This window comes from Hyla sarda, chromosome 5, assembly GCF_029499605.1.
Source record: "Hyla sarda isolate aHylSar1 chromosome 5, aHylSar1.hap1, whole genome shotgun sequence".
NCBI lineage: Eukaryota > Metazoa > Chordata > Amphibia > Anura > Hylidae > Hyla > Hyla sarda.
The window spans coordinates 14,462,321-14,474,882 of NC_079193.1; the positions used below are offsets into that span (position 1 = coordinate 14,462,321).

Sequence of the window (12,562 nt, forward strand, 5' to 3'; positions counted from 1 at the left end):
GGAAAATAGTATATTCTATGGAGAAATAGTGTAGTCTATGGGGAAATAGTGTAATCTATGGAGAAATAGTGTAATCTATGGAGAAATAGTGTATTCTATGGGGAAATAGTGTATTCTATGGGGAAATAGTGTAGTCTATGGAGAAATAGTGTAGTCTATGGAGAAATAGTGTAATCTATGGAGAAATAGTGTAATCTATGGAGAAATAGTGTAATCTATGGAGAAATAGTGTATTCTATGGAGAAATAGTGTAGTCTATATGGAAATAGTGTAGTCTATGGAGAAATAGTGTAGTCTATGGAGAAATAGTGTAGTCTATGGAGAAATGGTGTAGTCTAAGGAGAAATAGTGTAGTCTATGGAGAAATAGTGTAGTCTATGGAGAAATAGTGTAGTCTATGGGGAAATTGTGTATACTATGGGGAAATGGAGTAGTCTATAGGGAAATAGTGTAGTCTATGGAGAAATAGTGTAGTCTATGGTGAAATGGTGTAATTTATGGAGAAATGGTGTAGTCTAAGGAGAAATAGTGTATTCTATGGAGAAATAGTGTAATCTATGGAGAAATAGTGTAGTCTATGGGGAAATAGTATAGTCTATGGAGAAATAGTGTAGTTTATGGATAAATAGTGTATTCTATGGAGAAATAGTGTAGTCTATGGAGAAATAGTGTAGTCTATGGGGAAATAGTGTAGTCTATGGGGAAATAGTGTAGTCTATGGAGAAATAGTGTAGTCTATGTGGAAATTGTATAGTCTATGGGGAAATAGTGTAGTCTATGGGGAAATAGTGTAGTCTATGGATAAATAGTGTAGTCTATGGGGAAATGGTGTAGTCTATGGAGAAATGGTGTAGTCTATGGAGAAATGGTGTAGTCTATGGAGAAATAGTGTAGTGTATGGGGAAATAGTGTAGTCTATGGGGAAATAGTGTAGTCTATGGAGAAATAGTGTAATCTATGGAGAAATAGTGTAGTCTATGGGGAAATGGTGTAGTCTATGGAGAAATGGTGTAGTCTATGGAGAAATAGTGTAGTGTATGGGGAAATAGTGTAGTCTATGGGGAAATAGTGTAGTCTATGGGGAAATAGTGTTGTCTATGGAGAAATAGTGTAGTCTATGGGGAAATAGTGTAGTCTATAGAGAAAGAAATAGTGTAGTCTATGGGGAAATAGTGTAATCTATGGGAAATGGTGTAATCTATGGGAAATGGTGTAGTCTATGGAGAAATAGTGTAATCTATGGGGAAATAGAGTAGTCTAATGGGAAATAGTGTAGACTATGGAAAAATATTGTAATCTATATGGAAATAGTGTAGTCTATGGATAAATAGTGTAATCTATGGGGAAATAGTGTAGTCTATGGGAACACAGTGTAGTCTATGGAGAAATAGTGTAGTCTATGGAGAAATAGTGTAGTCTATGGAGAAATAGTGTAGTCTATGGGGAAATAGTGTAGTCTATGGAGAAATAATGTAGTCTATGAAGAAATAGTGTAGTCTATGGGGAAATAGTGTAGTCTATGGAGAAATGGTGTAGTCTATGGAGAAATAGCGTAATCTATGGGGAAATAGTGTAATCTATGGGAAAATGGTGTAGTCTATGGAGAAATAGTGTAATCTATGGGGAAATAGTGTAGTCTATGGAGAAATAGTGTAATCTATGTGGAAATAATTTAGTCTATGGATAAATAGTGTAATCTATGGGGAAATAGTGTAATCTATGGGAACACAGTGTAGTCTATGGGGAAATAGTGTAATCTATGGAGAAATAGTGTAGTCTTTTGAGAAATAGTGTAATCAATGGGGAAATAGTGTAGTCTACGGGGAATAGTGTAGTCTACGGGGAAATAGTGTAGTCTACGGAGAAATAGTGTAGTCTATGGGGAAATAGTGTAGTCTATGGATAAATAGTGTAATCTATGGGAAAATAGTGTAGTCTATGGGGAAACAGTGTAGTCTATGGGGAAATAGTGTAGTCTATGGGGAAATAGTGTAGTCTATGGAGAAATGGTGTAGTCTATGGGGAAATGGACATCTAAGTCCAGGAAAGGTGGAGCCCCTACTGTATGTAGATTGTGTCATCTATTGGGAAGTAGAGCATCTAACTGGAAAGAGACCAAGATTGAATAAATGACTGTATGAAATTATAAATAGATGGAAATGAATGTAACATGAATTACTGAATGTTTTAGAACTTACTGTATTTATTGCCTCCACAGCTTCACAATAAATGTGCATCACACCTTAAGCCTGAATGTGACTGCGGACCCCTGAAGGATCACATCTTACCACCCACCACCATCTGCCCGGTCGTATTGGTGAGTTTATCCCTTTTTGTTTCGGATCTCAAAGTTTCTCTAATATACTGCTTCCCCATTAAGATGACAATGAAGTCTCATCAGGAGAAGCAATAATGGAGCCTGAGTCAGGTTTTATGACTTGCATAGTACTTACCAGAAACGGTAGAGCAGGTCACTTCTACATTTTACGTCTTTTTAAAGATCCATCTTCCCAGAAAGATGAAGATTTCCTTATGTTCAGTTCTGGATGTAAAGAGCGTATCTGCAATGCAGAGGTTACTATGAATGATGAGACCATCTACTCTGCATATCGCCATCCTGAGCCTCTCTACATAGATAAACCATATATCATTCTAGAAAACTGAATGGGTCATTGTTCAGCCACAAATGTTTGAGCTTAGTCTATCTTATCTATCTATCTTCTATTTATCTATCTATCTATCTCATATCTATCTATCAATCTATCTGTCTCATATCTATCTATCTATCTTCTATTTATCTATCTATCTATCTATCTCATATTTATCTATCAATCTATCTGTCTCATATCTATCTATATATCTATCTAAAATAGTGATGAGCAGAACAACCCAAAGTGTAGAGGTATGGTGGGTGCTGTCAGGACAGTCCCGGTCACAGTCTGTCTTGTAGTATACAGAAAAAGAGATTCCGCAGCACTCCAAATTTGTGCAAAAAAAAATGGTGATTTATTATCCCATAGCAAAGTATCACCTTTGCTATGGGATAATAAATCACCATTTTTTTTTGCACAAATTTGGAGTGCTGCAGAACCTCTTTTTCTTATATATCTATCTATTTATCTATCTCTTTATATATCTATCTCATATCTATCATCTATCTCATATCTATCTATCTATCTATCTATCTATCTCATATCTATCTATCTCATACAGTGGGGATCAAAAGTTTGGGTACCCCAGGTAAAAATTTGTATTAATGTGCATTAAGAATCCAAGGAAAGATGTAAAAATCTCCAAAAGGCATCAAATTACAGATTAGACATTCTTATAATATGTCAACAAAAGTTAGATTTTATTTCCATCATTTACACTTTCAAAATAACAGAAAACAAAAAAATGGCGTATGCAAAAGTTTGGGCACCCTGCAGAGTTAATATCTTGTACTGCCCCCTTTGGCAAGTATCACAGCTTGTAAACACTTTTTGTAGCCAGCCAAGAGTCTTTCAATTCTTGTTTGAGGTATCTTTGCCCATTCTTCCTTACAAAAGTCTTCCAGTTCTTTGAGATTTCTGGGCTGTCTGTCACGCACTGCTCTTTTAAGGTCTATCCATAGATTTTCAATTATGTTGAGGTCAGGAGATTGTGGAGGCCATGGCAAAACCTTCAGTTAACGCCTCTTGATGTAATCCCCCGTTGATTTTGAGGTGTGTTTAGGATCATTATCCATTTGTAGAAGCCATTCTCTCTTTAACTTCAGCTTTTTCACAGATGGCATCAAGTTAGCATCCAAAATGCTATTTTATTGAATCAATTTTTCCTTCTACTTGTGAGATGTTCCCTGTGCCACTGGCTGCAATACAACCCCAAAGCATGATTGATCCACCCCCATGCTTAACAGTTGGACAGAGGTTCTTTTCATTAAATTTTGTTCCCCTTCTTCTCCAAATGTACCTTTACTCATTCCGGTCAAAAAGTTACATTTTAACTTCATCGGTCCACAGAACTTGTTTCCAAAATGCATCAGGCTTGTCTATATGTTAATTTTCAAAGTTCAAACGCTGATTTTTGTGGTGAGGACGTAGATGAGGTTTTCTTCTGATGACTCTTCCATGAAAACCATATTTGTACAAGTATCTCTTTATAGTGGAATAGTGTACCACAACTCCAGTGTTTGCCAGATCTTTCTGGAGGGATTGCACAGTCAAACGTGGGTTTTGAATTGTTTTTCTCACAATCCAGCGAGCTGTTCTGTCTGATATTTTTCTTGGTCTTCCAGATCTTGCTTTAACTTCCACTGTTTCTGATGGCTGCCATTTCTTAATTACATTCCGAACAGAGGATATTGACATCTGAAAACATTTTGCTATCTTCTTATAGCCTTCTCCAGCTTTGTGAGCGTCAACTATTTTCAGTTTCAGATTTCTAGACAACTGCTTAGAAGAACCCATGGTGCTGATTGTTGGGGCAAGGTCAGATGAGTCTGGGCATTTAAAACCTTTGAGATTGACATCACCTGGTCTTCCCAGATGATGATTGAGAACAATCCATGACACTGGCAGGTCTCAGCTTTGCAAAGGGGGCAGTGCATGCTATAAATTCTGCAGGGTGCCCAAACTTTTGAAAACGCCATTTTTTTATTTTCTGTTATTTTGAAAGTGTAAATGATGGAAACAAAATCTAACTTTTGTTGACATATTATAAGAATGTCTAATCTGTAATTTGATGCCTTTTGGAGATGTTTCCATCTTTCCTTAGCTTCTTTATGCACATTAATACAAATTTGTACCTGGGGTGCCCAAACTTTTCATCCCCACTGTATCTTTCTATCTATCTATCGATCATTTATTATCTATCTTAATTGCTATTTTTCTTTTTTTCTCTTTCTTTCTTTTTCTCGTTCTTTCTTTTCTACCACATTGAAAAGTTTGTCTTGTGGATGTTATCGTTGTGTGAGACATTATAACCCCAAGAGATCTCACAGTTAACAAAGGAAACAGATGACACATTAAGCTCGGCTACATCTGTATCAATTTTACATTTAGTTCTGCTCTAATACATAGTAATGGATACATCTTTAGCATGGGATCTGCATGCTCTGCTTTACATAGCTCAACCAGAGGCACAAACAACAGATCAATACCTGACTGTTCTGCAAGTTTGTGTTGGAGATCTGGCACGGATAAGGTTGTAAAATTTACTTATCAGACGATTTGCTAATCTTGGTTATAGCTCTGTTTTCACTTAATTCAGTTTCAGTATTTATTGACAAATCCAATAGAAATCAGTCTGACAATGTTCAAGATGATGACATCTGCCCCCCCCCCCCTTGTCATCGAGACGTGTGGCGGGGGTCTCGGTGGGGGCCGCGGGTGAAGTCATGGGGGCGGCCTGATTAAATAAATACATACGTGACACGCAGAGCTTTGCTTATCTGGATTTCATTGTGTCCTATTGAAAAAAAAAGGGAAAAAAATCCTTGTCTTAAGGAGGAAGTCATTGTAATCCCTAAATTGTATTAGTTTTCTAAATGTTTTTTTCATAACCAACAACAGACATATTCTGGGACTCTATTATGGAATAATTAACGTGATAGAGACGGCGAATACGAGACGGTGTGTTTTATGTCATGGGGCGAAGGATTATTTATATGGCTGTCTTCTCATATTAGAGACCCATGACAAGATGCCCTTCTGGGTTCCCCATTCTATATTATTGTATATTTTACTATATTGTTGTAGTTGTTTTCTGCTAGATTGAACCCTCCAATAGGAGATTGTATAATACCTTCCCGCAACCATGTTGGCTGTTATGAGGTTGGTTATGTTCCTGACACGCTTGACAGATTCACACCCAAAAATGTCATTGTCTCCTGTCTTTTTTTGGTGGTTGCTGGTTTCAGTTTGGGTCTTAAAGAATAAATCCATGCCGGATTTTAGTGGTGTCTGGCTTTTGGTGTGACCTGCCTCCTATAGGTTATTTAAGTAGCCTTTTACTTCTGTGCAGGTGCTGGGGATACTGCTTCCCTATCCAGTCTATCTGTGCACCCCTTCTTATTTGTTGCATCTAGGTGCATCCGCTTGGTTACCCTGGCCTGTTTCTACCTTAGGATGCGTTCACACGGAGTAAATGAAGAGTAATTCACGCTCAAAAATTTACGTGGGGAAAAAATAATTTTATTTCCGCGTGAAATTTGCGGGAAATTCGCGCGCAATTTGCACGGAATTGTGTGCGGAATTGCGTGCTGACATGAGGGAGAAAGAAGTGAAGGGTTTTTCAGCCATTTCCGCAAAATTGCCTGGGAATTTCGTGTGAATTCTGCGCGAAACCGATCTCAGGCGGAATTTTTTTTTACCATTGACTTCAATTGATTTCTGCTAGCGGAATCTTCAAGCGGAACGCAATTCAGCGTCGGAATTCCGCTAGCAGAATTTCGGCAGTGTGAACAGGCCAGCAGAAATAGCATTAAAGTCAATGGGCAGAGGGGATGTGCATTAATTTGGAGCGGAGGATTCAAGAGGAATTACTCGAGTAAATTCCTCTTGAATTACTCCGTGTGAACGCACCCTTACTCTGTTAAAGTGTTTTTGTTTTGTTTGTGATTACTATTTCTCCTATGATTCATCCTGCAAACCTCCTGCTTCTGCAGCTACTCTTGCCTAGTGGCTCCACCACCCTGTAGGTATTACTGCTCCTATCATCCTGGAGAGTAGTACTTATTATTTCTGACTTGACACAAGCTTGTATTCACCTATTCCTGTATAAAGCAGGCAGGGGTCTCTTGATCTGGGGATAGAAGCAGATCCCACCTATGGGTCCCAAATCTATCCAAAGATGAATGGACCCCCCCCCCACCCCCCCCCCCCCCCCCCACACACACACACACAGATATGCCAAAAATCTCAAGATGGGCATACCACTTTAAGGCTAGGTTCACACTGCAGAATCTCCGGCCAGAAAATTTCCACCCGGAGATTCAGTCGGCGCTAGGACCGTGCGGACACTGCAGTCTCCAATAGACTGCAATGTGTTCCGCGAGTATTTCCGCCTGAAGAGTGAGCAACACCATTCTTCAGGCGGAAATTTCCAAGCGGATTTTCCGTTCACAAATTCCGCTTCACAAATTCCGAAGTGTGAATTTGTGAACAGAAACCCATTCACTAAACTATACATTTTAGCAAGCGGAATTTCTGCCTGCAATTTCAAAACGGAATTGCAGGTGGAAATTCCATAGTGTGAACCCAGCCTAAGAATTCTAATTTTCTCATGATACAAATTTGGCACAATATCACAGCATTTTTGCAAAACCCTCAACATAGGTTATAACCTCAACTATGAGAGACAGAAGGAGAAAAAAAAATCCATAAAATCACATTGTCTGATTTTTTAAAGAATTTATTTGCAAATTATGGTGGAAAATAAGTATTCGGTCACCTACAAACAAGCAAGATTTCTGGCTCTCACAGACCTGTAACTTCTTCTTTAAGAGTCTCCTCTGTCCTCCACTTGTTACCTGTATTAATGGCTCCTGTTTGAACTTGTTATCAGTATAAAAGACACCTGTCCACAACCTCAAACAGTCACACTACAAACTCCACTATGACCAAGACCAAAGAATTGTCGAAGGACACCAGAAACAAAATTGTAGACCTGCACCAGGCTGGGAAGACTGAATCTGCAATAGACAAGCAGCTTGGTGTGAAGAAATCAACTGTGGGAGCAATTATTAGAAAATGGAAGACATACAAGGCCACTGATAATCTCCCTCGATCTGGGGCCGAACGCAAGATCTCACCCCGTGGTGTCAAAATGATCACAAGAGCGTGAGCAGAAATCCCATAACCCCACGAAGGGACCTAGTGAATGACCTGCAGAAAGCTGGGACCAAAGTAACAAAGGTAAAAAATCCACTCGTCATGTTTGGAGGAGAAAGAATGCTGATTTGCATCCAAAGAACACCATACCTACTGTGAAGCATGGGGGTGGAAACATCATGCTTTGGGGCTGTTTTTCAGCAAAGGGACCAGGACGACTGATCTGTGTAAAGGAAAGAATGAATGGGGCCATGTATCTGTTAGTTTTTTAAATTATGCTGAGAAGCAAGTAGATCAAAATACAAATGGTGGATGTGGGGATATGTTTCTCTATTTGTGTTGTTCCATGTATCGTGAGATTTTCAGTGAAAACCTCCTTCCATCAGCAAGGGAATTAAAGATGAAACGTGACTGAGTCTTTCAGCACAATGATCCCAAGCACACCGCCCGGGCAACGAAGGAGTGGCTTCGTAAGAAGCATTTCAAGGTCCTGGAGTGGCCTAGCCAGTCTCCAAATCTCAACCCCATAAAAAACCTTTGGAGGGAGTTGAAAGTCTGTCTTGACCAGCGACAGCCCAAAACATCACTGCTCTAGAGGAGATCTGCATGGAGGAATGGGTCAAAATACCAGCAACAGTGTGTGAAAACCTTGTGAAGACTTACAGAAAAGCTTTGACCTCTGTCATTGCCAACAAAGGGGATATTACTAACTATTGAGATGAACTTTTGTTATTGACCAAATACTTATTTTCCACCATAATTTGCAAATAAATCCTTTAAAAATCAGACAATGTGATTTTATGGATTTTTTTTCTCATTCTGTCTCTCATAGTTGAGGTTATAACCTATGATGAAAATTACAGCCTCTCATCTTTATAAGAGGAAAACTTGCTCAATTGGTGGCTGACTAAATACTTTTTTGTCCCACTGTATATATATCACAAAATCATATTTTTTCAATAGTACATTTTGGATTATGTTGAGCTATGAGGAAAGGTAAGGTATCTCCATACATACATTATCCTACAGAGCATGATATGACAGCACATGTAGTATGGAGCTGCAGGGATTTCAATTTAAAGGGGTACTCTGGATAATTTTTATAATTTTTTTTTTTAATCAACTGGTGTCAGAAAGTTATGCAGATCTGTAAATCATTTCTATTTAAAAACCTTAATCCTTCCAGTACTTATCAGCTGCTGTATGCTGTATCTAGAGGAAGTTGTGTAGTTCTTTCCAGTCTGACCACAGTGCTCTCTGCTGACACCTCTGTCCGTGCCAGGAACTGTCCAGAGCAGGAGAGTTTTGTTGAGTTGCCCATTGCAACTAATCAGATGGCTTCTTTCATTTTTCAGAGGCCTTTTCAAAAATGAAAGAAGCGATCTGATTGGTTGCTTCGGGCAACTCAGCAACTTTTCCTCTGGACAGGTTGTGATAACTCTCCCCCACACCTTAAATCCAGAGGTAAACTTTCAAGTACATACAACTTGGTATGCTCCTAAAGGCTGTACACTGCTGGAAAATGTTATCTAAAATATCCACATAGGACCCCCAGCCTTAAAGGGGTACTCTGCCCCTAGACATCTTATCCCCTATCCAAAGGATAGGGGATAAGATGTCAGATCGCCGCGGTCCCGCTGCTGGGGACCCCCGGGATCCCCGCTGCGGCACTGCACTATCATTACAGCACAGAGCGAGTTTGCTCTGTGCGTAATGACGGGCGATACAGGGGACGGAGCTGCGTGACGTCATGGCTCCTCCCCTCGTGACATCACGGCCCGTCCCCTTAATGCAAGTCTATGGCAGGGGGCGTGACGACCGCCGCGCCCCCTCCCATAGACTTGTATTGAAAGGGGCGGGCTGTGACGTCACGAGGGGCGGAACCATGACATAACGATGCTCCGGCCCCTGTATTGCGCGTCATTACGTGCAGAGCGAACTCGCTCTGTGCTGTAATGATAGCGCAGTGCCGCAGGGGGGATCCCGGGGATCCCCAGCAGCGGCACCGCGGAGATCTGACATCTTATCCCCTATCCTTTGGATAGGGGATAAGATGTCTAGGGGTGGAGTACCCCTTTAAAGTTTATTAACCACAAGTCGTTTGTGCAAAAAGTTAAGTGACGTTTCAGCTATAATCTGATCATTTATGTAGCCATGTTGGAGGGCAGTGGGGACTCCAATATTAATGGACAATTCCTATTTTGCATATATACATGGAGATGATTGCATATTATTTAGTTGTGTCTTTTTGGCTTAAATTGCACATTAAGGCTTCACAGTTGTTGAACAGGAATGCGAGAGAGTAAATATGTTGTGTGTTTAAAGGGGTACTCCGCCCCTAGACATCTTATCCCCTATCCAAAGAATAGGGGATAAGATGTCTGATCACGGGGGTCCCGCCGCTGGGGACCCCCGCAATCTCCATGCTGCACCTGGCGTTCGTTAAGAGCGAAGGCTTGTGACATCACGGCCATGCCCCCTCAATGCAAGTCTATGGGAGGTGGCGTGATGGCCGTCACGCCCCCTCCCATAGACTTGCATTGAGGGGGCATGGCCGTGACGTCATGAGCCTCTGCCCCGCATCACAAGTCATCTTGCATGGAGCAAAGTTCGCTGCGTGCACCGGATGTCTGGGGTCCTGCAGTCGAGATTGCTGGGGTCCCCAAAGGTGGGACCCCCGCGATTAGACATCTTATTATCTATCCTTTGGATAGGGGATAAGATGTCTAGAGGCAGAGTACCCCTTTAAGCTGTATGAGTATTGTGTGTGTAGTTATACTGTCAACATACTTTACAGGATCTGTATTACTTTAGAGGGCCTGTATTCACTCTGGGATCATCTGTCCTTTGTATTTATCCTGCAGTCTTGTCTGGGGTCTGTATTCCCTCTGGGGTATGTTGTATTCTGTATATACTCTGAGGTCTGATGTGAGGTGTGTATTTTTTCAGTGGTCTAAGGTAAGTAGTTATTCTGGGATCTAGTATGGGGTGTGTAGTTATTCTGTGGTCTGAGTTCAGTATTGAGTCTTCTCTGGGGTATATATATATATATATATATATATATATACACTCTGGGATCTTATATATAGTCTGCATTTATTTAGGGGTTGCATTTGGCATCTGGGGTCTATACTCTGATATCTGATCTGTAGTCTGTATATGCCCTGGGGTCTCATCTGGGATCTGTATATACTCTGGGGTGTGATCTGTAGTCTGTATAAATTATGGGGTCTCATCTGGCATCTGTATATACTATGGGGTAGGATTTGTAGTCTGTGCTCTAGGAACTCATCTGTGGTCTTTATATGTTCTGGGGTCTGATCTGTAGTCTGTATATATTCTGGGATCTGATCTGTAGTCTGTATTTGCTCTTGTGTCTGATATGTAGCTGGTATATCCTCTGGGGTCTCATCTGTTGTCTGTATATATTCTGGGGTCTGATCTGTAGTCTATATATTTCCTGGGGTCTGATCTGTAGTTTGTATTTGCTATTGGGTCTGATCTGTAGTCTGTAGAAGTTCTGGGGTCTGAACTGTAGTCTATATATTCTCTGAGGTCTTATCTATAGTCTGTATTTGCTCTGGGGTTTGATCTGTAGTCTGCATATACTGTGTAGTCTGATCTGTACTCTGTATATGCTGTGGGGTCTGATCTGTAGTTTGTATATGCTGTGGGGTGTGATCTGTAGTCTGTATATGTTCTGGATCTGATCTGTAGTCTGTATATGTTCTGGATCTGATCTGTAGTCTGTATAAGCTGTGGGGAATAGTCTGTATATGTTCGGGGTCTAATCTGATCTGTAGTCTGTATATGCTGCGGGGTATAGTCTGTATATGTTCTGGGGTCTGATCTGTAGTCTGTATATGTTCTGGGGTCTAATCTGTAGTCTGTATATGCTGTGGGGTATAGTCTGTATATGTTCTGGATCTGATCTGTTGTCTGTATATGTTCTGGGGTCTGATCTGTAGTCTCTATATGCCATGGGGTCTAGTTTGTATATGTTCTGGATCTGATCTGTAGTCTGTTTATGTTCCGGGGTCTAATTTGTAGTCTGTATATGCTGTGGGGTGTAGTCTGTATATGTTCTGGGGTCTGATCTGTAGTCTGTATATGCTGTGGGATATAGTCTGTATATGTTCTGGGGTCTGATCTGTAGTCTGTCTATGTTTTGGATCTGATCTGTAGTCTGTATATGTTCTGGGGTCTGATCTGTAGTCTGTATATGTTCTAGATCTGATCTGTAATCTGTATATGTTCTGGGGTCTAATCTGTAGTCTGTATATGCTGTGGGGTATAGTCTGTATATGTTCTGGGGTCTGATCTGTAGTCTGTCAATGTTCTGGATCTGATCTGTAGTCTGTATATGTTCTGGGGTCTAATCCGTAGTCTGTATATGCTGCGGGGTATAGTCTGTATATGTTCTGGGGTCTAATCCGTAGTCTATATATGCTGCGGGGTATAGTCTGTATATGTTCTGGGGTCTGATCTGTAGTCTGTATATGCTCTGGATCTGATCAGTAATCTGTATATGCTCTGTGGTCTGATGTGAGGTATGTTTTTATTCTGTGTGATCTGGTTTAAGGTAAGTAGTAATTCTGGAATCTGTTTGGGGTTATTCTGTGTTCAAGTCTGGGTACAGTATTTATTTTGGTGTATTGTCTGTGGTCTGTATATGCTTTGGAATCTGATATGAGGTGTTTTATTTTCTGTGGTCTGGTTTTGGGTCTTTTATATTCAAGGGGTTTCTGTAA

The 12,562-nt window shown here is 40.5% G+C and overlaps 1 protein-coding gene across 1 annotated transcript in view; it reads left to right on the forward strand.

The window, feature by feature from the left end:
* Window positions 1–12,562, forward strand: part of DGKB (diacylglycerol kinase beta) — a 579,157-nt gene that overhangs the window by 225,270 nt on the left and 341,325 nt on the right. The window contains exon 13 of the mRNA XM_056518908.1: window positions 2,219–2,317. Within this exon, the coding sequence (XP_056374883.1) occupies window positions 2,219–2,317 (99 nt within the window). The remainder of the gene's footprint in view (window positions 1–2,218; window positions 2,318–12,562) is intronic.